General features: G+C 46.7%; 1 protein-coding gene across 1 annotated transcript in view; it reads left to right on the top strand.

The window, feature by feature from the left end:
- Kiaa1549 (KIAA1549 ortholog) overlaps positions 1-26,110 on the top strand; it is a 54,506-nt gene that overhangs the window by 6,162 nt on the left and 22,234 nt on the right. Inside the window, exons 4-10 of the mRNA XM_048337712.1 lie at positions 385-562; positions 2,126-2,256; positions 5,464-5,647; positions 8,831-8,890; positions 11,765-11,913; positions 15,482-15,659; positions 18,306-18,490. Of these exons, the coding sequence (XP_048193669.1) occupies positions 385-562; positions 2,126-2,256; positions 5,464-5,647; positions 8,831-8,890; positions 11,765-11,913; positions 15,482-15,659; positions 18,306-18,490 (1,065 nt within the window). The remainder of the gene's footprint in view (positions 1-384; positions 563-2,125; positions 2,257-5,463; positions 5,648-8,830; positions 8,891-11,764; positions 11,914-15,481; positions 15,660-18,305; positions 18,491-26,110) is intronic.

The following is a 26,110-nucleotide window of genomic DNA, read 5'->3' as shown; positions in this document are numbered from 1 at the left end:
ACACGACCAAATGAAATATTTCAAGTTTAATTTCACCTATCTATGTTTTTAATGTGTCCACTAGAATTCTTACAGTTGCATAGGTGGGCTCCCGTTTTGTTTATTTTGGATAGTGAAGCCCAATAGAATGAGTTCTCTGTTTTGTGTGGTTTAAGTATAGCAAACATTGGTTTTTCCATAACTCATTATTCAATTTTCTTCTTGCTACTTCATGGTTTTGAGATTAGAAGAATATAAAAGGAATAGATAACCTTAACTCTTGACTATGTAACATCTACTCTTTTACTTTAAAGTATTGATACTTTCTTTTACCTAATTTATTATCTTCCTATTCAACACAACTTCCTTTAGGTCTGAATTATCCTGAATGTCTTCTTTCCCTAGGTGTATGAACTGTTTCCTGACTTCACATTTCTGGTAACGTCTGGCCCTTTTGTTTACACGGCAATATCAGTCATCAACGTTCTCATCAACAGTAAACTAGTCCGAGACCAGACCCCTTTAATCCTGTCCGTGAGACCTTCCTTCCTCGTGCCGGAGCCCAGGCTCCAGGTTCAAACAGGTGAGACCACTAAGCACAGTTGTCGTGATTCGTAGGCAGAATTTTGTTTCTTGTATTTTAAGAGATTGGGTATTGTTTTTACAATCTGCTAGTTGAATCCCTTATATTAGGTTATAGGTTAAGCTGGTATGATAATTCATTGGCTCAAGCTGTTTCAAGTTTAGTTCTCTTTCACATAACATGGCCATCAGTGAATCCTTCCAGCTTGGTATTCCATCAGGCCGTAAAACCTTTTCCTATCTACAAGGCCACATCTGGCTACCAACACCCAGTGCTTTACTTTACTTTGGAAAAGAGAAACTGGAGACCAGGCAATTGAAACAACACACACACAAAAACTGAACACCTACTGTAAGGTTCACCCCCCGGAGGGCTCCATGCAGATGCCCCCCACCTGTTTAAGTCTGCACCCAGTACCTGAGTTACCTAGGTAACTGGCCCACCTGGAGGCAGTTACCTCCTCCTTCTCTGAGGTCACATCCAATCCACCAGCCATATGTCCCACCTTTTCCCATATAATCTGGCTCAATGAAGCCCTCTTTCCTTTTCTCGCTTGCTTTCTCTTTCTCTCTTTTTCTCCCTTTCTTCCCCTCTGGCTCCCCACACCTCCATCTTGTGTGGGCTGGAAGTTGGCTTTCCCTCCCAATAAACTCCTTTCTGCCTGAACCATGTGGTAGGTTTCCTTTCTGGGCAAACCTTACGTGTGTGTGCGTGCTGGTCCTGGGGCTTGAACACTATACCTGGGTGCTGTCCCTGAGCTTTTTGGCTTAAGACTAGCTCTAGACTACTTGAGCCACAGCTCCACTTGGGGCTTTTTGCTGGCTATTGCAGTTATGAGTCTCAAAACGTCCTTCTCTGGCTGGCTTCGAACTGTGATCCTCAGATCTCAGCCTTCTGATTGGCTAGGATTATAGATGTGAGCCATTAGCACCTGCCTGATCATTACACATTGTACACATGTATTGAAATGTCACATGCTACCCCTTTGTATGTACAGTTACCTGAGTTGATTAAATGCATATTTAAAAAGATTTTTCTGAAATAATATCTCGGGCTGCAAATGTGGCTTAGTGGTGGAGTGCTTCCCTAGCATGCACGAAGCCTGGGTTTGATTCCTCAGCACCACATAAACAGAACAAGTCGGAAGTGGCATTGAAGCTCAAGTAGTAGAGTGCTAGCCTTGAGCAAAAGAAGCTCAGGGATAGTGCCCAGGCCCTGAGTTCAAGCCCCAGGATTGGCAAAACAAATAGATAAATAAAATAATAATGTCTCATAATGCTTAGCCCCATACTGTGGATGAAATTATTGATTTAGCATTTTTCCTCAAGGGTAGCACTCTGCCACTTTGAACCACAGCTCCACTTCTGGTTTTCTGGTGGTTCATTGGAGATAAGAGTCCATGGGGACTTTTCTGCCTAGGCTGGCTTCCAACTGTGATCACTCAGATCTTAGCCTCCTGAGTAGCTAGGATTACAGGCATGAGCCACCAGCACCCGACTTTCATCTCTTAGTTCTTCAGCTGCATCGCTTCCATGAGACTTTGATCACTGTCCTTCTTTTCAGTGCTGCAGTTTGTGCCTCTAAGTGTGGATACTGGTTTCTGCAACTTCACCCAGCGCATTGAGAAGGGTCTGATGACAGCCCTCTACGAAGTGAGGAAACATCACTCAGCCACCTACAACCTCACGGTGCAGGTAAGCATCTCGCCCACAAAAGAACAGGGCGCTCAGTCCTTAAAGGAAAACGTTGTCACAATGCCTCTCCTGCCCTCCGGTGGAGGAAGCCCAGTGGGTGTGGACCAGGGTTGATTGCATCCGGTGGCACAGTCTAGACAGCATGAAGGCACAGTGTAGTGCTGGAGGCAGAGCTCTGGAGTAGCTGATAACCAGGGAGCTCAGCTATGGTGAGCTGACCACAGGAGACCTCACACAGCAGAGTTCGTAGTATTCAAGCCAGTGGAGGGAGGCCTAAACGATCTGTTGTTTGCATGGAAGTTGAGTATGCCTTATCTGAAATGCTTAGGATCAGACTTTGGAGTTTTGACATTTCAGAATATTTGTAGAGGCCTGAGTGGTTCAGCTTCTCTGGTCTGAGAATCTGAAAGGACTCAGAATCCAAAACTCTGTGTGTGTGTGTGTGTGTGTGTGTGTGTGTGTGTGTGTGTGTGTGTTGTGTGCATGTGTTCGCTGATACTGGTGCTTGAACTCAGGGTCTGGATGAGGGCCCTGAGCTTTTGTGCTCAAGAATAGTGTTGTGTTCTACCGCTTGAGCCACAGCTCCACTTCTGGCTTCTTGTTGGTTAATTGGTGATAAGAATCTCATTAACGTTCCTGCTGGGGCTGGCTTTGAACTAGTTCTCAGATTTCAGTTTTGTGAGTTTCTAGGATTACAGAGATGAGCCTCCTCACTCAGCTCCAAAGCTTTTTGAGCATGGTCTTTTTTTTCTTTTTTCTTTTTTGCAGTTGTGGGGCTTGGATTCAGGGCCTGGGTGCTGTCCCTCAGTGCCCAAGGCTAGCTAGCGCTCTACCACTTTGAGCCACGGTGCCACTTCAGGCTTGCTGGTGGTTCATTGGAGCTAAGAGTCTCACAGGGACTTTTTGACAGGGCTGGCTTCGAATTGCAATCCTCAGATCTCAGCCTCCTGAGTAGCTAGGATGACAGGTGTGAGCCACCAGCACCCACCCAGCTTTGAGCATGGTTCTTTGTTGTTCCCCTGAAGTTTGGAGCTGATGAGAGTTTTTGATTTGAGATGGCCCGTGGAAATGTCATGGGACACAGTCTAAAACATAAAAACAAGGATTCGTCTCAAAGAACTGGCTTCAGATATTGTGTGCATGCTGCTGCTATTTCTCTATTTCTTTGATCGCCGCTGATGTTTTTGTATTTCTTTGATGTTTTGTTTCTCTCTCCTCCAGACTCTTCTCTTTCCAGAATGCATGTTAACTAGGCTTTGGCACTCCTGCATACACTTCCATGTTTCTTAGTTCTTCCTTATATTTTACATATCTTTGAACTCTCTGTTTTTACAGATTTCCCTAAACTGTGTCTTCCAAGTCACTTATTTAGTCTTCCATGGTGTTTATGAGGTTATTCAATTTCTCTGAGACTTTTTTTCTTGTTTGCCAGTCCTGGAACTTGAACTCAAGGCCTAGGCACTGCCCCTGAGTTTATTTTGCTCAAGCCTAGCACTCTGCCATTTGAGCCACAGCACCACTTCTGGCCATTTCTGTTTATGCGGTACTGAGGAATCAAACTCATGTCTTCATGCATGGTAGGCAAGCACTCTACCACTAAGCCACCTTCCCAGCCCCCTGAGGCTTTTTTTAGTAGTCATCTCCCCCCTGCCCCATTCTTCTTTGCCCCTTTCCTGAGATAATGTAGGCTCACCTTCAGAGTCTATGAGGTCATGAATTAGGGTCTGAAATTTTTCCTGTTATTACCTATAGTAATGATAATATGTCAGTTTTCTCTGCAGTTGTTGTGTTGACTTCTGCCCTTTGCTTTTATGCAGCTAATATCCTAGTAAGTGTTTGGAGACTGTTGGATGGTGCTTGGTTGGTTGTTAGGGATGAATAACCAGGTTTATTTTGGTAGTTGGTCCACCTTTTCGAGTGCGTGTGTGTGTGTGTGTGTGTGTGTGTGTGTGTGTGTGTGTGTGTGTGTGTATGTGTTTCCTTTGCAGCCCTGCTTTGTCTTTTGCATGGCCTGATGTGCACTTGGGTTATTATAGCCTTTCCCTCTCTTGCCTTAGGGTTTGAGGTCTTTCAGTCTCGTGGGGCAGTGGCTCTTTTCTCTTAGGATCCAGTTCTCTGGGCTATTTCTGGGAGATGGGGTGGGTGGCGGTTAGCACCTGGATGTAACCATTAAGAGGAGAAAAGGAGAAAGGCAATGAATTTGGCTCTTTGGGATTCAGTCTCTTTGCTTTTCTTGGCCAGTCCTGGAGCTTGAACTCAGGGCCTGAGCACTGTCCCTGCACTGTCCCTGGCTTCTTCTTGCTCAAGGCTAGCACTCTACCACTTGAGCCACAGCGCCACTCCTGGCTTTTTCCATATATGTGGTGCTGAGGAATCGAACCTAGGGCTTCATGTATATGAGGCAAGCACTCTATCACTGGGCCATATTCCCAGCCCCTGGGATTCAGTCTCTTAATTGATTAGTCTAATTCCTGTTCCATAGCTACTTTTGGTCTCCCGTCCTCTGCTCTCTCCCATGGGGCCTCTCCAGCTGCCCTGGGGGAGCAGGGACTCCCCCCATAGCTTCGGTGTGTGCCTGTGTGTGTGCGCTGGGTGTTGGGTTCTTTCCTTCTTGTTTCAATACGATTCTCTCCCTTTTCCATCATCATCTCAGCTCTGCAGAGCTTTAGTCTCCTTATTGTTTCAGTGGGCGGCAGAGGCAGAAAGGCTAGAAATCATGAGCTCAGCTCAGCACTGCATGCAAAAAACATTTGGGGGCAAGTATTGCAGAAAGGAACTGGGTTAGAATGTTAGATGGTTATTCTTCCTTTAAAAGTTTTTTTTTTTAACCTCACCAGGCACTGGTGGCTCACATCCACAATCCTAGCTACTCAAGAGGCTGAGAACTGAGGATTGTGGTTCAAAGCCATTCTCTCCCTCAAGCAGGAAAAGTCCGTGAGCCTCTATCTCCAGTTAACCACTAAAAAGCCAGGCGTGAAGCTATGCTTCATGTGATAAAGTGTTAGCTTTTAGTGAAAAAGCTATGAGATAGTGCTCAGGCCCCGAGTTCAAGCCCAGTACCAGCAAAGAGAGAGAGAGAGCGCGTGGGGGGTAGGGTGGGAGGGAGAACCTGTGTGAGAGAAATCATAGTCCATTTCAGTTATTTTCAGCTGAATGTTTGAATTTATTCTAGAAGCTTCTTCTGATCTTTTTTTTTTTTTAATGCAGATCTTGAATGTGACTGTCAGCTCTTCGAGGGTGGCCCCTCGGCGGGGCCCTGTGAATATTATCTTTGCTGTTAGAGGCGCACAAGGATTTTTGAATGGGTCGGAGGTGAGCGAGCTGCTCCGGAACCTGAGTGTGGTGGAATTCAGCTTCTACCTGGGGTACCCGGTGCTGCAGATTGCAGAGCGTGAGTACTGACTGAGCTCCTTGGAGGAGCTGAGGTATTCTTGATGGTGGATCTCTTTGTTTTGCTTTTGGTTTTTAATCAGTTGTGGGGCTTGAACTCTGGGCCTGGGCGCTGTCCCTGAGCTCTTCAGCTCAAGGCTGGCTAGCTAACGCTCTACCACTTGAGCCACAGCGCCACTTCCACTTGCCAATGTTGTGCCAAGTCGCAAGACCACCCCCAAGAAGACCACCGAGATTCAGACACTCCGAAATGCAAAAGCAAGGCAAGGCTTTATTTAACGAGCTGCCAACTCGGGCCTCGTCCTACCCACCGACACAGCAGAGGTTAGGAGGAAGCCCCGAGCTGTGATTACACAGGGCTTATAAAGGCAAAGAACAAGGTTACAACAATCAGCTGTGCAAGCGAGATTAGAACACAGGTACAAATCTGATTGGCTCAGGGTTCGATTCTAAAATGGGGTTCACGTGGTGGGGCCTGACTTCAAAGTCTGGCACCTCACCACTTCCGGTTTTCTGGTGTTTAATTTGTTTTCTGGTGTTTAATTGGCGATAAGAGTCTCACGGACTTTCCTGCCTAGGCTGTCTTTGAATTGTGATCCTCAGATCTCAGCCTCCTGAGTAGCTAGGGTTACAGGCGTGAGCCACAGGCACTAGTGGTAGATCTCTTTAAAAAATTTTTTTAACTCTGTGTGTGTGTGTGTGTGTGTGTATGTGTGTGTGTGAGAGAGAGAGAGAGGGAGAGAGAGAGATGGCACTGAACTCAGGACCTCATGCTCTCACTTAGCTTTTTTTTTCTCAAGGCTGGAGCTCTACCACTTACACCACAGATCCACTTCCAGCTTTTTGTTGGATAATTGGAGATAAGAGTCTCAGGACTTTTCTGCCTGGGCTAGTTTTGAACCATAATCCTTAGTATTAGATTATAGACAGGAGCCACCAGTGCCCAGCCCATTTTTTTTTTCTAGTCCCGGGGGTCTCGAACTCAGGGCCTGGACACTGTCTCTGAGCTTCTTCTGCTCAAGGCTAGCGCTCTACCACATGAGCCACAGCGCCACTTCTGGCTTTTTCTGTGTATGTGGTGCTGAGGAATGGAACATAGGGTTTCATGCATGCTAGGCAAGCACTCTACCACTAAGCCACATTCCCAGCCCCCAGTCCTTGTTTAATTTTATAGAAAGTCTTTAAAGCAATTTCAGGTTTATAGCTAATAGAGGTACTGAGATGTCCCCTTTTTCCTACGCCTCCCCACCCCCACAGCACCCCCCATCTCAACCTGCACTGGAGTGGGCCATTTGTTGTGGCTGGTGAGCCCGGGTTGTCCATGGTTGATGTCGGAGCTCACTGCTGGGTGGGCATTCTGTGGGTTTGGACATGTGTATGGCGCCTTTCTTCATCATGGGAAGTTGCACTGGGCCCCTTTTCCCAGAGGAACTCCTCGATGGAACGCCAGCATAAATCAGATCAAATTGGAACTTCTCACGTTTCAGCCGGGCTGGGTCTCCAGAGCCTGCAGTGTGCCCTGTGTCTTGCTTTGTGTTGCATTATGCAAATCCTATGCTAGGCAAGAGCTCCCTTACTGAGTTGCATTGCTAGCTCCTGTTTTTTTCCCTCTTGAGGCAAATAGGATGTTGTTTAAAAGTATGCCAATTCTAGCCAGATGCTGGTAGCTCCTGCCTATAATCCTAGCTACTCAGGAGGCTGAGATCTGAGGATGGCGGTTCAAAGCCAGCCCTGGCAGGAAAGTTCATGAAACTCTTATTTACACTTAGCCACCAGGGGTTAATTGTGTGTGAATAATTTTTATTTATTTATTTATTTGCTCAAAATGCTAACTTTGAGCAGAAAAAAGCACAGGGACAGTGCCCAGGCCCTAAGTTAAAGCCCCAGTACCAATGTGCACGCACGCGTGCACACACACACACGCACAGTATACCAATTCTAGAAAGGCAAAATATAGAGATTGGGAATAGATCTGTGGTTGTCAGTGTAAATGGGGAGGAAAGTTTGACAGTAGAAGGGCAGTGGAAGGTGGTTGGGTACTGTGAATTTCCCTGTATCTTCATTGTGGTAGATTTGGTGACCCTATACATTTAACACACTCCCTAATAGTAGATGCCCCAAAGAGTGGATTTTACTCTGTACTAATTAAAACAAACAAAAGAAATGAAAACAAACCCTTTCTTCCTGGCTTAGACTGGTAGATTCCCAGTACAAATGGAGATAGTTGAGAAGAATGGAGGAAAGTTTACTTCAAAAGATAGTAGGTTCTGGAGTTGAAGTCTAACCAAAAAAAAGGGCAGGGGGAGGGGCCAAATTCATTGTCAAACTGGAGCCACTATATGGCCCAATGATCCTTAATATTTTTTACTTTATTGTTGCTTAAGAAGAATAATCTTGGGGCTGGGAATGTGGCTTAGTTGGGTTTGATTCCTCAGAACCACACAAACAGAAAAAGCCTGAAGTGGCGCTGTGGCTCAAGAGGTAGAGTGCTAGCCTTGAGCAAAAAGAAGCCAGGGACAGGTGCTCAGGCCCTGAGTCCAAGGCCTAGGACTGGCAAAGAAGAAGAAGGAGAAGGAGGGGGAGGGGGAGGGGGATAGAAAAGGGGAAAGGGAGGAGGGGGAGGGAGGAGGAGGAGGAGGGAAGAAGAAGAAGAAGAATCTATAAAGCCTAGCAGTCATTAGGAATAAGGCTGTTACTTACATGTAACAACTTTTCTTTCTGCACAGTACAGTGGGTAAGACCCAGACCATACAGATACATACCCAGACTGCCCTGGGGCAAGCCAGGAACTGAGGTCATTTGCCCAGAGTTACCAATGACGCAGAAACCCAGGGCTCTGAAAGTGCAGCATGTGAGCACTTCGTTCTGGAGCACTGCCTGCCATTTGCAGAACTAGGGGTGGACGATATCTTTGGGAGGCAGCCCCCCCCACCCCACTCCGTGATGGGCCTGGGGTAGACCCTTTCCCACCCACCCTTGTCCTAGAGACAAACATCCTTAGCAACTGCTGTCTGTCTCTTTATGTGCTTCAAGCATTTTGCTTCCTAAATTTAAGAGTGCAGTGTAGCCAGGGGAGGTGAAAGCACGCGTTACAATTTACCCAGCGCTCCCTCGAACACTCACCTTTCCAGCTGATGCAGCTGTGTGTCTTACAGATGTTTCTTCCTTCCCATCTCTCTTGTAGCTTTCCAGTACCCGCAGCTCAACTTGTCTCAGCTATTGAAGTCTTCTTGGGTCAGAACAGGTATGTTTAACTTTGGTAATGTTTTGGGACCTGTAAGAATAAGCAGTCTGTGCGTGCATATTGAGGGCACACCCTTCCTGTTGCCTAAATTCAGGGCAAAATGTACTTTAAAATCTTGGCAAAGAATGAATGAGAATGAGATTCACATTGGGCTGTGGGAATGTGTCCCACTGAGTTATGGCACATACAAAAAAAAGACTGACCTTCTTTAGAATTCTTCCTTCAAGTCTAGGGCGGGATGGGATGAATCAGCCATCTCCTGGCCGGGACTGGGGGTGGAGAATGTTTTCATCTTCAATGATATTTTGTTTGGTTTTATAAGGACAAGTGAGGTAGTCCTGGGAGCCTGGGTCAGACACGTATAGAACAAGAACTGATGGCATGACTGTGGTGGGTGCTCGTTCTCGAACAGTATAGAAAGGAAGGCCAGGGGTTGGGAATATAGCCTAGTGGCAAGAGTGCTTCCCTTGTGTACATGAAGCTCTGGGTTCCATTGCTTAGCACCACATAGATAGGAAAAAGCCGGACGTGGCGCTGTGGCTCAAGAGGTAGAGTGCTAGCCTTGAGCAAAAAGAAGCCAGGGACAGTGATCGGGCCCTGAGTTCAAGCCCCAGGACTGGCAAAAATAAAAGAAAAGAAAGAAAGGAAGGTCAGGACCGGACGGGGCAGTTACAGTAGATAGTGAGGGAACAGAGTTTATTTAACAAAGGGAAAAAAAGTAAAGGCGGCTCAGAAGAATGAATGGTTCTGGCTGTTGCTTTCCATTGCCCCTCCCACTCCTTCTCCTCCTTTCAGCTCGGCATTGCCGAGTTTGAAGCAGGCAAGGCCCCCATCCTGGGCAGCGTTCCTGCAGGATATCTTTGGCCTTCTCCCTTTTCCTCCTCCCCTTAGGCAATTGTGGTTGACTTGCGTGAAACAGGAAAGACCCTTCCCTGGGCTGTCAGCTGCAGGTGGGCCGGCCCAAAATGGAGGCTTTCTTTCCCCTGAGAACACTGCAGAATAAAAAGGCTTTTTTTTTGGGGGGGGGGGGGTGCCATTACTGGTGGTTGAACTCAGGGCCTAACATTCTCCCTTGACTTTTTCCACTCACAGTGGTGCTCTACCACTTAAGTCATGCCTCCAGTACCCTTTTTGCTGGTTAATTGGAAATAACGCCTCAAGGACTTTTTTTTTTTTTTTTTTTTTTTTGCCAGGCTGACTTGGAACTGTGATCCTCACTTCCTATACTCCCGAGTAGCTAGGATTACAGGCATGAGCCACAGATACCTGACTAAGAAAGGTTTTCTGACTTGCCCCCCAAGGCCCTCTACTTCCAGCTACACCCAGCTACCCGTCGCCAGAAAAGAGCTTACAGTCACCAATTTCTGGGCTTCTCGGGCCTGGAGGTTCTCTCTCTTTTTTTTTTTTTTTTGGCCAGTCCTGGGCTTGGACTCAGGGCCTGAGCACCGTCCCTGGCTTCTTTTTGCTCCAGGCACGTAACACTCTGCCACTTGAGCCACAGCGCCACCTGTGGCCGTTTTCTGTATATGTGGTGCTAGGGGATCAAACCCAGGGCTTCATGTATAGGAGGCAAGCACTCTTGCCACTAGGCCATATTCCCAGCCCTGGAGGTTCTCTTTAATGTAGAATGTTCCATGGAAGGGTTCACCTCTTTTCATGCTGCCTCAGCCCCAGGTTCGAGCTTTCAAGGTGATTAAATGACTTGGCCTAGAAACCAGTCTTGGACCCTGCTGATTAACTGATTGTCTCTCTAGATAATCTTGTTCAATGCAGATAAGAGAAGACAGACAGAGACTCTCTTTCTTCCAGTTAGTAGGTGAATCCAATTCGTAAGACAGAAGAGGATCTCCTGATAGTTTCTGAAGTGTTGAAGGTAGATTCTAGGCTGAGTTCCTGTGACTTTTGACCTCTGGTCGGTGGACTGGAGCTTGTAGATGGTGCTAAGACCCCTGAGTGCCAGTTCCCCAGCCCTTCCTCTCTCCAGCCAATTGTTTGGTCCACTTTTAATATCTCTTTTTAATATCCCCTCCTAATATCTTATAACATAACGCCCCCCCCCCAACCTACTTTTGGTGCTGTATAGGGACTTGAATTTAGGACTTAGGCGCTGTCCCTGAGCTTTTGTGTTCAAGGCTGGTCCTCTACCATTTGAGCTCCACTTCTGGCTTTTTTGCTGATTAATTAGAGATACGAGTGTCTCTGATTTCTTGCCCCAGCTAGCTTGGAATCATGGTCCTTAGATCTCAGCTTCCTGAGTAGCTAGGATTACAAGCCTGGCTAGGCCTGCTTGAGTTCTTGCTTGGCTTTTACACTCAAAGCTGGTGCTTTACTACGTAAGCCACATCTTCAGGACTGGCTTTTTGCTGGCTAATTGGAGATGAGTGCCTAGAATTTATCTGCTCAGTCTGATTTTGAACCTAAATCCTCAGATCTCAGCCTCCTGAATTGCTAGGATTATAGGCATGAATTAGGTATCTTTCACAGCTCCTCTCTAGGAACTGTTTTTTTTTTCTCTCTCTGTCTCTGTCTCTGTCTCTGTCTGTCTCTCTCTTTGCCAGTCCTGGGGCTTAAACTCAGGGCCTGAGCACTGTCCCTGGCTTCTTTTTGCTCAAGGCTAGCACTCTACCACTTGAGCCACACAGCACCACTTCTGGCTTTTTCTGTGTATGTGGTACTGAGGAATCGAACCCAGGGCTTCATACATGCTAGGCAAGCACTCGACCACTAAGCCACGTTCCCAGCCCAGAATTGGCATTTTATAGTGATATCCTATGACTTTCACACACAGACATATACACATACTCATGCACACACACACACTCACACTTCCCCTCTGACTTGCGTGGGGTGCCATGTGTTTCCTGTTCGCTGCAGTCCTCCTGGGTGTGGTGGAGAAGCAGCTCCAGAACGAAGTGTTTCCGGCTGAGATGGAGCGCAAGCTGGCCCAGCTGCTGAGCGAGGTGCCCACGGGAAGGCGTGTGTGGAGGAGGGCCACGGTGGCTGCTGGGAACAGCGTGGTGCAGGTACCTCCAGGGAGGGGAGGGAGAATTGGAGAGAGAGCGAATCCCCTCAGAACCTGCTCTTGTCATGCACATGGGGAATGCCGGGAGAACATTCTAGTGCGGACCCATCGCTTTGTTAGGTTGCAATTGGATATGGCAGCATCACAGGCCAACTGGAGTCCAGACAGATACTGACCGAGTCCGGTAGTAAGTGGTTGGCCTGAAACTAGACCTGGGGGAACACATCGTGGGCATTGGGGCTGAGTCCCTGTATGATCACGTGACTTCTTTCTGTTTGTTTGCTTGGCAAGTGTTCCACTGCTTGAGCCACACCCCTCGTCTGCATTGTAGCTTGTTTTTCAGATAGAGTCTCCAGCTTTGGCCTGGCCCTGCCTCCTCTTAACCTTCACCGCAGCAGTGGCTGGGTTTATAAACAGGAGCTGCCATGCCTGGGGCTTGAACTCAGGGCCTGGGCACTGTCCTCCAGCTCTTCAGCTCTAAGCTGGTGCTCTACCACTTGAACCACAGCACCACTTTAGGAAATAAGAGTCTCATAGACTTTCCTGCCGGGGCTGGCTTTGAACCCCAATCCTCAGATCTCAGCCTCCTGAGTAGCCACCGGTGCCTGGCTTAGTTTTTTGGGTTTTTTTAATTATGCAAAGTTTAGCTGATTTTATGGAATGGCAAGGATCACTGATGGCGTCATAGAATTGAATCATTCACTTAGAAGACTCTTTAAGAGGGAGAAGAAAGAAGCTAACTTGCTGCTTGTGATTCAAGTATCTCCTCCTCTCCCCATCCTCCAGTCCCCTTGTCGCCTGCTCTCCCCAAATCTTCAGTTGGGTAGGCTGGTAGAGAAATCAAAAGCCGGTTTTGTGTGAACTGAAGTGGTCCATTTTCCAGTGCATGTACTCAGTGCTGTTCACTGATTTGGAGGCTGATGCTGGGATTTATTGCTGTCTCTGTGAGAGTGATAGGAATTGTTACCTTTACTCACTGCTGACTTGGGGGGCTAAGATAAGCGCCATTTCGAGGTGTGGTATTTTGGAAACAACCAGAAGTGCTGGTATAGGGCTACAGGCTGGGTGGGAGGAGGCTTGTGTGGCGGCCAGAGAAAGAAAGATGCGAATGCCCAGCAAGGCGGGGCAAGGGTTTCAAGGGAGGCCTTGTCCTCAGCTTTTCCCTCGTGTTCACCTCTCCCCCAGATGTGCTTCTCTAGGTTCCTAAAACGCTTCCATTTCCAGATGTTGAAACAACGGAGCAATTTAAAAACCAGTAGTAATGTAAAAGCGAATGAATTCCAGAGTAATCCTAGAAAAAGAAGCATGACCGGAGATGAAACTGAATTGCAAAAGCTTTGTCTTATTCCACAAATGGTGGCTTTCCAGAGCTCAGGGGCTGAGTGTGGGGTGACTTATGCATATAAAGCAATTATAGAGACCCATAAAACTGCGTAATGAGGTGTTAAATCGGGAGTGCAGGCTCCCTGAGGTAAGAATGCCACGCTTGTGAATCTTAACCAAGCCAGCCAGGTAGCGACGTCATGTGACAGATAACATCATTATCCCCTCTGAGTGCCAAACAGGGACTTCTAGAAATGAACAGCAGTGCAAGTCTCCTCACTTGAACTTAATTTGTAAACAGGAAGACACTGAACCAACCCAAATGTTCACCAGTTATGGGGTGGGTAAATCGTACATGTTCATATATTGGATTCTTATGCAGCTATTTGTGTGTGTACGTGTGTGGGCAGAGGTGTGTGTGTGTGTGTGTGTGTGTGTGTGTGTGTGTGTGCTGGAGCTTGAACTCGGGGCCTGACACTTTTTAAAAAATGTAATTTTATCATTATTATGGTATTGTACCATTAATCAGGCAATGAGTACATTTCTTTTCTTTTCTTTTTTTTTTTGACAATGTCACCCCTTCCTTTGTTGCCCCCCCGTTTTCCCTTCCCATCCCCTGCCCACAAGGCCTGATATTCTTGCTTGGCTTTTTTTTGGCTCATTGGTGCTTTACCATTTTAGCCACAGCTTCACTTCTGGCTTTTTGCTCCATTCTGTTCCACTCTATTCTATTCCATTCAACCTCACTCCACTCCACTTCTTCACTCTGTTCCATTCAGCTCCATTTTATTCCACTCCACTCCTTTTCATTCTATTCCACTCCACTCCATCCCACTCTTCGACTCCATGTCTTTCCGTAGGCTAGTAAAGAACTCATCACTACAGAAGGGCCGCGGGTGGGAGATGATAATTGGAGAGCAGATGTGGTCAAGAAACGGGCCTTCATGCAGTGAGCATCCGGCAGGACAGCCAGCCTTCTCGGGAACAAGTGGACTGAATGCTGTTGAGGGTGACAGTGTGGGCCTGTGTTGTTAAAGATCCTTAGACAGGACCCACTGGCGTAATCATGAAACTGTTGACTTACCAGAAGCTTCTGTGGTGAAGGCGGAGTCCAGCTGTGGTGTAGGGAGCATTGGGAGGCGTCAGATCTTCACACATGAATAGAGGAGTCGCAGTTATGTTTTGCCAATAGCAAACACAATTGCAAAAGCATTCACATTGCAGGGGCAAAACAAAGCACTGTTGGTCCTTTCCTTGGGGTATCAGCCCCGTGTAAATGGGTAACAAATAGTTGAGTGTTACTAAGAGTAAAAACAACAAACAAAATGCTATATTCGTGCAGAAGTGATACACGAAGCATGCAAGCACTAATGGCAGCTTAACATGGAGATAAGTGCTAGGAGAAATGGAATTTCTATTTGTGAGGTTTTTAATCCTAGTCCAGTGGTTTTCAGTGGTGAGCACCAAGCCCAGCACTGGCATGGTCTAGAGACGTGGATTCTCACGTTAGGTAGGCCAGAGGGGCACCTGCTCCTGGCATCTGTGGGCTAGAAGGTAGAGAGGCCTCTAACCATTCTCCCATGCTCTCCATGTCAAAGAATCATCATGTTTTATGGGGTAGAGGGAGTCATTATATTCAACTACTTAATAATGATTTTTATTTAGTTTTTTATTTTTGCCAGTCCTGGGGCTTGGACTCAGAGCCTGAGCACTGTCCCTGGCTTCTTTTTGCTCAAGGCTAGCACTCTGCCACTTGCGCCACAGCGCCACTTCTGGCTGTTTTCTATATATGTGGTGCTGAGGAATCGAACCCAGGGCTTCATGTATATGAGGCAAGCACTCTTGCCACTAGGCCATACTCCCAGCCCAATAATGATTTTTTAAAGAGCATTGTCAATAGGGTTGAGGTTGAGCAGAGGAAATGCTAACCGATTCAGGAAGAGAACCTCTCATGGCTGGCTCATAGGGACACCCTCCCATGATACAGTGGCTTTGCCGGAGTGACAGGTTTAGACTGCCCACACCTGCAGCCCCATGTTCTGTGTAGCTTACTGACCTTGTTGTCTAGAGAAGAGGTTGTACTCTGCGCAGAGGAGCTTTCACTTTGATTGGCCTTCCTATCCACCGAGCTCCACCATGGCGCTGGTGGGGCCCGGGATGGCGTAAAGAGCGTATCATGAGACCTGGAACAAATCCGGAGGAACACAGGGGTGTCTGGGATGCTCAGGATTTCTACTACCTCTCAGGTGGTGAACGTGTCCAGGCTGGAGGGAGAGGACAACCCGGTGCAGCTCATCTACTTCGTGGAGGATCAAGACGGAGAGCGACTCAGTGCCGTCAAGTCTTCAGATCTGATCAACAAGATAGACCTTCAGAGAGCAGCCATTATCCTGGGGTACCGCATTCAAGGAGCAATTGCCCAGCGTAAGTGTATCATCGGGGCTGTGTGCCGGGGTCCAAAGGTAGTGAGTTATGACAGTGAGCTCTGAATTTCCAACCTACTGATGGGTGTATGGCAAACTTATTTTTATTTTATTTTTTGCCAGTCCTGGGGCTTGGGCTCAGGGCCTGAGCACTGTCCCTTGGCTTCTTTTTGTGCAATGCTAGCGCTCTACCTCTTGAGCCACAGCGCCCACTTCCCACTTATTCTGTTTATATGGTACTGTGGAATCGAACTCAAGGCTTCGTGCATGCTAGGGGAGCGAGCATTCTACCGCTAAGCCATGTTCCCAGCCTGGTAAACTTATCTTAAACCCTTACTACAGCCAGCTGCTGGTGGCTCATACTGGTAATGGTAGCTACTCAGGAGGCTGAGATTGGAGGATCAGGGTTCTAAGGCAGCCCAGGCAGAACAATCTACAAAACTCTTATGCCCAGTTAACCACCCAAAAGCCAGGAGTGGAGCTATGGTAGCACTGGTAGAGCACCAGCCTTGACCCAAATGAACGAGGTCCCGAGCTTAGCCTCCAGTACGGGCATTAGAAGTGAAAAGTAGAAGAACATAACTAAAGCTTTATTATAAAGTGACACTTACCGAGGAAGCCAGTTCAGTTTGTTTGTTGAAATTTCAAATGGGTTTCCATTGCTCATAGTTGAGGCTGTTGATGTTTTTCCTTCCCTAGCAATCCTATTCATGGGATATAATGTTACAGTACCTTATATCGACTTGTTTCCTTGTTCCTGCTCTCTTTGTCTCTTCTATAAAATAAGTTGTCTTAGGTAAAAATAATGTGCTTATTCGGTTTTTATTTTGCAATCGTCTATGTGATATTCTGCATGTCGAGGGGGACAGTGAATCACTCAGGAAGTCGGGAGGTGCACCAAGGCTTTATTGGTTTCCTTCAGGGTCTTTTGAACACAAAGAAGTCCTTGATCCTGACCTTTCTCCATCCTGTTCCTCCCCTACCTTGTCCTCACACCCATGCCTCAAGTTAGAAAGAGGCATTTTGCTACTTCTCTGTTGCTGTTGGCAGGCACTTGGTCCCTGCCCGCCCAGCAATGGTTAGTCTTAGTGCCTCTTTTCCAACAGTCAGATTTTGGGGTACATATTTAATATGAAGAAAAGGAAAAGGTATGGTAGAACATATTCCTCTACATGTGCCTGAATGAATCTGCCTGCTGTTTCAGTGTGGATGGTTTTCCTCTGTTTCCCAGAGCGTTCCTTGTAAGAGCATGGTGAGACTTGCTCCCTGCAGTAAAGGGATAAGACCATGGAGGAGACCAATCAGTGTTTTTAAAAACATCAGCTTTATGGCTGGGAATGTGGCTTAGCAGTAGAGTACTTGCCTAGCGTGCACGAAGTCCTGGGTTCAAGTCCTCAGCACCACACCCACAGAAAAAGCTAGAAGTGGCGCTGTGGCTCAAGTGGCAGACTGCTAGCCGTGAGCAAAAAGAAACCAGGGACAGTGCTCAGGCCCCGAGTTCAAGCCCCAGGACTGGCAAAAACAACAGCTTTAGCTGGGCGCCTGTAATCCTAGCTACTCTTATCACCAAAAAGCCCCAAGTGGAGCTATGGTTCAAGTGGTAGAGTTCTAGTCTTGAGCAAATAAGCTAAGGGATGATACCCAGGCCGAGTTCAGGCCCCAAGACTGACACACACACAGAAGAAGATACTAAAAAGTAAATTTAAAAAAAAAAGACAGTACCCTAAATAAAAATTTATAAGTCTTTTAATAAAAAGGACCTCACATTTGTAGCATCTAGAGAAAGTCACAAGGAAAAACGTCAATGTTCATAAGTCACATGTTAGAAAAATACAGTGAAGCTCCTGCTTTTATTTATAAAACCTAGGGATTGTCTTATTATTAAAAAAATAGTTATGGCTGGATGTGACGGTACGGAGACCCCCAATCCTGGTACTTGTGAGGTAGAGGCAGGAGGCTCTCAAGTTCAAGGCTAGCCTGGGCTACAAAGGAAGACACCTCTCAAAAGACTCAAAATCAAACAAAAAAAATTTTTTTTGGTAAAATATATGTAAGATAAAATTTCCTACCTTTTTTTTTGTGGCAGTACTGGAGCTTAAACGCAAGGCCTCCTGGTTTTAGTTACCTTTTTTTGCTCAAGGCTGGTACTCTGGCTTTTTGCTGGTTAATTGAAGATCAGAGTCTCCTGGATTTGTCTGGGCTGGCTTTGAATCTCGATTCTCAGATTTCAGCCTCTTGAGTGCTAGCATTATAGGGGTGAGCCACTGGTTCTGACCAGTTTGTACCAGTTTTGATGTGCATATGTCCTGCAGTGAGAATTGAGGAGTAGATTAGTGGAATAAACTAGAAGCCCAAGAACTTTAGGATCAACATAGCTTTGTAGATCCAACCTAGCTTTGGCATGAAAGTGGTCCTGTGCCTTCAGCGACATCATGTGTGTGTGGAGTCATGATCCCTAATGTACTCCATGTGTGATGTTCTGTGTTGCCTGACCACATTTCCTGTCAGGGGAGATTATGACTCAGATCTTGTCTTGAACTGAATGACAGAGGCAGTTCCTGGCTATCTCATAGGAGAAGACGCCTTTAGTCCAGTACAGGTGTGCATTCAGACACATTTCTAAGAGTCTCTGCTTCCTCGTCTGCAGCTGTAGACAGGGTGAAGAAGCTGTCCCCTGAGTCTCAGAGCAACAACCTGTGGGTCATCGTGGGCGTGGTCATCCCGGTGCTGGTGGTCATGGTGATCGTCATCATCCTCTACTGGAAACTCTGCCGCACGGACAAGCTGGACTTTCAGCCTGACACTGTGGCCAACATTCAGCAGAGGCAGAAGGTGAGAGTCCTTGCAGGCAGATGTGCGTCCAAGTACTTGGTACTCCAAGATGGTGGGGAGGGCCAGGAAAGAAATCCTCCGGCTCTAATGGTCTCGTGCCCTGGGCCTTCCTTTCTGCTTACCAAAACCCTTGTTCATCTGAGCTAGTCAATCCATTCCAAGGATCTAGTGTGATACTACTTTGGAAGATTCCATCCGCCAATGTTCCAATTCTGATCTGTTTCACTTCGGAGCGTTTTCAGAGACTAGAAGCCAGGCGAGTTTCTCGGATGTGTGTGTCCATGTCTTAACTCTACTCTACAGGCTTGTGTGCGTGTGCCATGATTGTGCGGCTTGCACTCAGGGCCTGAGCACTGTCCCTGGCTTCTTTTTGCTCAAGGCTAGCACTCTGCCACTTGAGCCACAGCACTGCTTCTAGCCTTGTCTGTTGTATATGGTGCTGAGGAATCGAACCCAGGGCTTCATGCTTGCTAGGCAAGCACTCTACCACCAAGCCACATTCCCAGCCCCCTCTGTGATTTTTCTTGAAATAAACCTCGCGTGTCAGCCACAGTTTCCAGTGTGGTTCTCTTTTAAGGAGAGCAAAGTAATCTCAGGCAGGAGTCTCTAGCCCTTTCTCCATGCCTTCTTCCACCCCACCCCACCACCTCACTTGGCAGTTTTTAAAAAACTCGTTTGCCTACACCTAATTAGGCAGCAATTGCTTTATTGGCCTGTTTTTCATATGTATTTCCAAAACATTCAACTTAATTTATTAGAGGACTAGCAATTCTCTTTCCACATGCATATTTCAACACTGTTCATAATATTTCAGTGTCACATCAGGTTTCACAGCAAAGCAATTGACTTCAGGTCATCAGCTAGCTCATCTGGTGTGAGCACACCCAAGCAGAAGCCCCGGGAAGAGCTCAGGAGTGACAGATGTTTGTCCCAGCATGCACTTGAGTCAGTGCGGTTACCAGGGGAACAGAATGTGGTAGTTACTCTGCACTATTAATTAGCACACACCTCTGCGAAGCTCTTGGCTTCGAAGAACTTGCTCTACTCAGAAAGTTTGATAAGCATAAGACTTTTTTTTTTTAAAAAAAGCAAAGAATAAAGGATTATTCTAGTAGCCTTCTAATTGTATCGTGATCATCTGGGCATAAAAAAAATTCTAGCTGGGCATTGGTGGCTCATGCTTGTGATCCTAGCTATTCAAGAGGTTGAGATCTGAGGATTGTGGGTTTGAAGCCAGCGTGGGCAGAAAAGTCTGTAAGACATATTACCAGTTATCCAGCAGAAAAGCTAGCAGCAAAGCTGGGTCTCAAGTGGGACAGCACCAACCTTGAATGGAAAAGTGGGGGGCCCAGCGGCTCATACCTGGAATTCCAGCTACTCGGGAGGCTGAGACCTGAGAACTGTTCAAAAGCAACAGGGGCAGGAAAGTTCATGAGACTTATTTCCAATTACACACCAAAAAGCTGGAAGCAGAGATGTGGATCAAGGGCTTAGCACCCAGGCCCTAAGTTCAAGCCCTAGGACGAGAGAGAGAGAGAGAGAGAGAGAGAGAGAGAGAGAGAGAGAGACAGAGAGACAGACAGACAGACAGACAGACAGACAGACACAAAATATGTTCTGCCTTTTAATTGATTTTACTTCTGTAAAAGAAATGAACGCAGCATGTTCTTTTTTCTCCTGAATTAACTAAAAAAGGAAACAAATCTTGCCAAACTTGCCTGCTCGTGGCTTGTCAGCTATATTAGGTGCATTTTATACACTACTGTTATATTCACGAGCCATCTTCATTTATTATTTACATAGTCTGCTAAGGTTTTGTTGTTATTGTTATACTAGTCAGTAGCGTGGAAAAAAGCGCCTGTCAAATTGAGTGGCTCATGGTGTGAATTTCCTTGCAATGAGCTCAGTACTAGGCAGGCAAATGTTTTTGTCCTGCTTAAAGCATGTCTTCATAGGGAGACTTAAGAAGAGTAGATGGCTACATTTTAGGTTGTCTGTGCCCGTATTTCCTGACACAGACTCTAGTGGAAGACTGTACTGTCTATGTCTATTAGGTTAAACATAGGACTTGCCCAAGCTTTCTCTTTGCCTCAGTTTACTACTGAAGTATTTCCACAGCCCAGATGTGACCATCCCTAATGGGTCCTGTGTGTTTCTTGTGCTTGTTCTGGGGCTTGAACTCAGGGCTTGGGCCCTGTCTCTTAGCTTTTCTTTTGCTCAGACTGGCACTCTGCCACTTGAGCGATACCTCCACGTCTGGCTCTTTGGTGATTAGTTGGAGATAAAAGTCTCTTGGTTGACGCCATGCCACATGTCTCCATGTTTGCGTCCTGTGGTGTCCTGTCTCCTGGCTCATCTCTTGTCCCCATGGTGTCCCAAGCCAGCTCTCCATCGGAGCTGAATTGGTTTGTTGGTAGTGTTTTTGTTCTTTCTTCCCTCTTTGGCCTGTTTCCTGATAGTGTTAAGGGCATGTGTGGGCTGCAGGAGTTACTTAGAAATCTTCCGGAAGTAAGTCTCTGTTTCTCTGCCCTGTTTTGTATTATGTTTTCCTGAAACCTGGGACCGGTCCATCTGGAACTTCCCCAATAAATCCATCCTTTTACTTGAGACTGTCTCTGCCTGGTGAACTCTTGGAGGGACGGGGGAATCCCCTCCCTCGAACCCCATAACATTTCTGGTGCATTTGCCGGGAAGAGTCCTTAACTACCTTCTTTATGGGGGAAAGACCCCCGGGTGAAGAAAAGATTGCTTGCTAATTAATTGTGCCTTTTGTTGCTGAGTTAAGTGTATACTATGATGTCATAGTAAGACTCTATCTTAAGTTACATATAATCAGGCAAATATTTTAAAGTATATATATTAAACTAATGGGGATAGAAGTAAAAAAAAAAAATGTCTCTTGTACTTTCCTGCCATGAGTGGGAGCATCTTGGAGTGCTGCTCCCTAACTTTCAAGACCACAGGGTCCCAAGTCGCAGGGCTGAAGATGAGCTGAGGGCTGTCACTTAGCCTTGGCCTTTCTAAACGGGCGCAGCATGGCAGTTGTGGGTTGTCTTACTTCCGTCAAGTCACAAACGCTCACAGTGGCACCCCCGTGTGATTGAAGGCTTTCACATGGACACTTCTGGATTTCCTGTGAGGATTCCACTGTGTCCACTCTCCCTCCCCCGGGGGCAGGCCACCTGAGCCCTGGGATTCCCCTGTACCACACGCCGTGTGCTGTGTGGTCCTTGTTACATTTCAGAACCATGTGTTTTAAAATTGGCCAGGCATCTTTCTTGTCCTTGGGTGAGCTGCTTGGTTAGCCCTCTCCCACTCCTCAGCAACACAAGTTCTGAGACACACAGACATTGTGGCCACTCCCCTCTGGGCTATATGAAAGAAAGCAAGACTAAAGGAAGTTCTCCTTCAGAAACACCTGGGTCCTAATGTGAATACTGAAGACCTCAATTAGTCCTGACTCCTCTTCCATACAGTACTGACTGCGCCAAATATCAGTGGCTCACACCTGTAATCCTAGCTACTCAGGAAGCTGAGCTCTGAGGATGACAGTTGGAGCCAGCTTGAGCAAGAAAGTCCATGAGACTCTTACCTCCAAATGACTAACAAAGAGCTGGAAGTAGAGCTGTGGCTCAATGATACAGTACCAATCATGAGTGGAAAAGCTACAGGACAATGCCCAGGCCCTGAATGGAATAGGCTTGTGCATGCGTACATACACACACACACACACACACACACACCCCAAAGTTGGGAGCAGGTGGCTCATGCCTGTAATCCTAGCTACTCAAGGGGCTGCGATCTCAGGATTGCAGTTTGAAGCCGGCCTAGGCAGGAAAGTTTGTGAGACTCATGTCTCTATCCACTCAAAAGACAGAAGTGGAGATGTGGCAGAGAGGGGCAGAGTGCTAGCCTGGAGTGAAAAAGCTAAGGCACACACACACACAAAAATACAGATTGAAGACTAGTGTGCATGATGAAGCCGGATGTAATGCCATCCAGACCCAAGTCTCGATTTTGTTTAAAAAAAAAAAAAAGGAAAAACGAGTTGTGATTCAGAAAGTAAACAAAATGAATGAATGAATTCTATAAGTGGGGGGAATTCTCTGATTTTTTCCGGGAATTCTCTGATTTTTTCCTTCCGTCCCTACATGCCTTTAGTTGCTATTTGTAGAAGGGGCTGACTTAGTCAGTGAGACCGAGAGGCTCTGATGGATGTATTTGAAGTTGTTTGGAATCAACAATAATCTGGCAGGCTTGTGTAGTTCATGTATGAACATAAAAACCTTTCCTTGGTTCCACAAAAAATCCAGTGGCTTCAGCTGACCTTTCGAAGTTCACTCAAGTCATCAGGTCTTTATTGTGTCCCATCCTGGTGCTAACAAAATGCCCTGTCTGACTTTATAGCTATAACTATATCTGATGCCAGCTCTTTACTTTCATTGCCTCGTGTTTTACCAGCCAACAGCAATAAGAGTGTGCCTGTACTGGGGCTCGAACTCAAGGCCTCACACTCTTGCTTGGCGTTTTCACTCAAAGCTGTTGTTCTACCACTTAAGCCATGACTCCACTTCTGGCTTCTTGGTGGTTAATTGGAGATAAGAGTCTCCCAGACTTGTCTGCCTGGACTGGCTTTGAACTTCAGTTCTTAGAGCTCAGCCTCCTGCGTAGCTAGGATGACAGGTGTGAACCACTGGATTCTGGCTACCATGTTTGTTTCTTCCATAGTGCTGACAGATTCTCAGGAACAGGGAGTGTGTGGCCAGCCCTGTAGAGGCCGAGTGGTGTATGTGTGTGTTTTGTCTGAGTCCCTTTTGAGGCTTTTCATTTCAGGGGCCGGTCTACAGTTCCTCTCTCAATTTAGGTAAAGCAAACCCACTAACATGTGAAAGAGACGGTTGCTCTGTCCTGAGACGCGTGGGCTTTCTTACTGGGAAACACACCAAAAAGGATGTTCGAAAGATTTATTAAATGATGGTGGTGGTGTTTAGATGCCTGTTGGTTCTATCTGTTACTCTTTCATTTTAGAAGCATTTGTTTAGGGAGCTCAAAGGAATTGCAGCTGAAGTAAAGCAACCTTGTAAAATTGGACATCGGTGTCCAATTTTCAACTTCTATCTTGAAAAATGCCTACTTGGCTGGAAGCCCATGGCTCCTACCTGTAACCCTAACCACTCAAAAAGACGCTGAGATCTCAGGATTGTGGTTAGAAACTAGCCTGGGCAGGAATGTCTGAGAGACTCTTTATCTTCAGTTAGCCACCAAAAAGCTAGAAGTGGAGCTGTGGCTCAAGTGGTAGCAAGCGTGTTGTTAGCTTTGAGCGAAAAAGCTAGGAGACAGCACCCAGGCCCTGAGTTTAAGCTGCAGTACTCGCAGAGACACACATGTAAGAATCGACTTGACAGGTGCCTGTCAAGTAAGTACTTGAGAACTATATAGACAGAATTGTAATTTCAAGATGAGAATAATATTTAGAATTATGTATTTCACAAACTAGGACAGCATGTCAAAGACTGTGGCATCTCGTCTTATTGCACTGAGTTGATTTAAAGTTCAGGAGTTTCCTTCTGACTTGCCTAATTCTATCTGTATTCATTCATATATAGATACTTTGCTTAAAAAACAAAATAAAAACACCAGGTACTGGTGGCTCGTGCCTGTAACGCTAGCTACTCAGGAGGCTGAGATCTGACGATCACAGTTGGAAGCCAGCTCAGGCAGGAAAGACCATGGGACTGAACTCCCATTAACCACCAAAAAAACTGGAAGTGATGCTATGGCTCAAGTGGTAGAGTGCTAGCCTTGAGCTGAAGAACTCAGGGACAGTGTCCAGGCCCAGAGTTCAAGCCTCATGACCGACAAAAATTAAAAATCAAATGAAGAGGCATAGAGGAGGGGGCCTCAGGAAGGTCACTCAGAACGGAATATATATTCTGTTCCCACAAGGAGCAGCCTGCTCCAAGGAAATTGCTAGCAGGGGTGCAGGTAAGGCAGGTGAGGAGAGGCTGGCGGGGTTTAGCCTTTGGCTAGTATTGTGCTTTTGTAACAGGAGCTCATTAATAAGAGAATTTGCCTTTTGTTTCCAAGTAACTCGCAACTCTTTGTAAGATCTTTGCAGTGAGTTTTGTCTCCCCCTGCTGGCGCAAATCAGCATTGCAGACTGCTTTCCTTGTAGCTGGGATCTTGGAGGTTTTTAAGTCTTAGAAAGCTAAGCCACTGATGTCGTTTTTTTTGTGTAGGAAGGGAAACAAGTATGACGACACCATTTGCTTCTTTATACAGTGAATTATTTAAGATCACTCCTGGTATCTGAATGATCATATGTAGGTGTGGCTGGAGCCAGGCTGCTAGCAGGCTTTGATTGCACACGTCACTCCTGCTAATAAGGCGTCTTCTCAGGACGGATCTTTGCATGCAGTTTATTCCCCAAACCATGAAGGCTAGATGGAGGGAACTGACAGTCAGTGCTCCCCAAAATGTGAGTGCTGTTATCAATGTGGTGTCATAAAAAATGGAGCTCCAGGCCAGATACCGGTGGCTCATGCCAGTAATCCTAGGTTCTCAGGAGGCTGAGATCTGAGGATCACGGTTCGAAGCCAACACCCCCCGTCCCCTGCCCGCAGAAAAGTCCATGTGAGACTCTTATCTCCAGTTAACCACTCAAAAAACCAGAAGTGGAGCTGTGGCTCAAAGTGGTAGAGTGCTAGCCTTGGAGAAAAGAGCTCAGGGACAGTGCTCAGGCCTTGAGTGCCAAGCCCCAGGACTGGCAAAAATAAAATAAAACAAAATAACTGGTACGGGCTGGGAATATGGCCTAGTGGCAAGAGTGCTTGCCTCATACCCTAGGTTCAATTCCCCAGCACCACATATACGGAAAACGGCCAGAAGGGGCGCTGTGGCTCAAGTGGCAGAGTGCTAGCCTTGAGCAAAAAGAAGCCAGAGACAGTGCTCAGGCCCTGAGTTTAAGGCCCAGGACAGGCAAAAAAAACCAAACTCGTCCAAAAAGGACTGGAGGCGTGGCTTAGCAGTAGAGCACCTGCTTAGCAAGCACGTGGCCCTGAGTTCAAACCCCATTACCACCAAAAAGAAAAAAAAAATAGTGCTCTTGCTTATCCTTCCTGTCTCACCATAGGCTTAGGGCTGAAGCTTAGAGCAGGTGTAGCTCCCGGGGTGTAGGTGTGGGTGAGGTGCTGGTTGGACTGTGTCCCCAGGGAGGACCTCTGCACCACCCCTTATGTGAATATGGACTTGGTTTGAGGACCCCCCCCCTTTTCTCTTTGAGCTTTGTGTTGCCATTCCTTGTTGCCTGGTCCTTTTGGAAATTCTTTATTTGGCTTGGTTTGTGTCAGGCTGAACTTCTACTGTTTCTTTGAAGTCACCTATTTTCTTCCTTGCTTGGGCTTCTTTCAGCTCTTTGATGTTGGTTTTAGTGTCTGTGTCGCCTCTGGGCCTGAAGCTCTCCTGAGCTATTGCCCTGTCTCCAGCCACACTGAGCTGTTTTCCTTTGAGAGCTGCTCTGTCCTCTCCAACTAAGATGTTTAAAGTGAAGCCTGTGTTTTATCTGCTGCTGGCATCCTTTCTTTGTGACTCACTTCCTTTCCTTCCATTCCTCCCCCCACT

This window comes from Perognathus longimembris, chromosome 2, assembly GCF_023159225.1.
Source record: "Perognathus longimembris pacificus isolate PPM17 chromosome 2, ASM2315922v1, whole genome shotgun sequence".
Taxonomy (NCBI): domain Eukaryota; kingdom Metazoa; phylum Chordata; class Mammalia; order Rodentia; family Heteromyidae; genus Perognathus; species Perognathus longimembris.
Note: the sequence above shows the minus strand (reverse complement) of the source record. Positions and strands in the feature narration are given on the sequence as shown.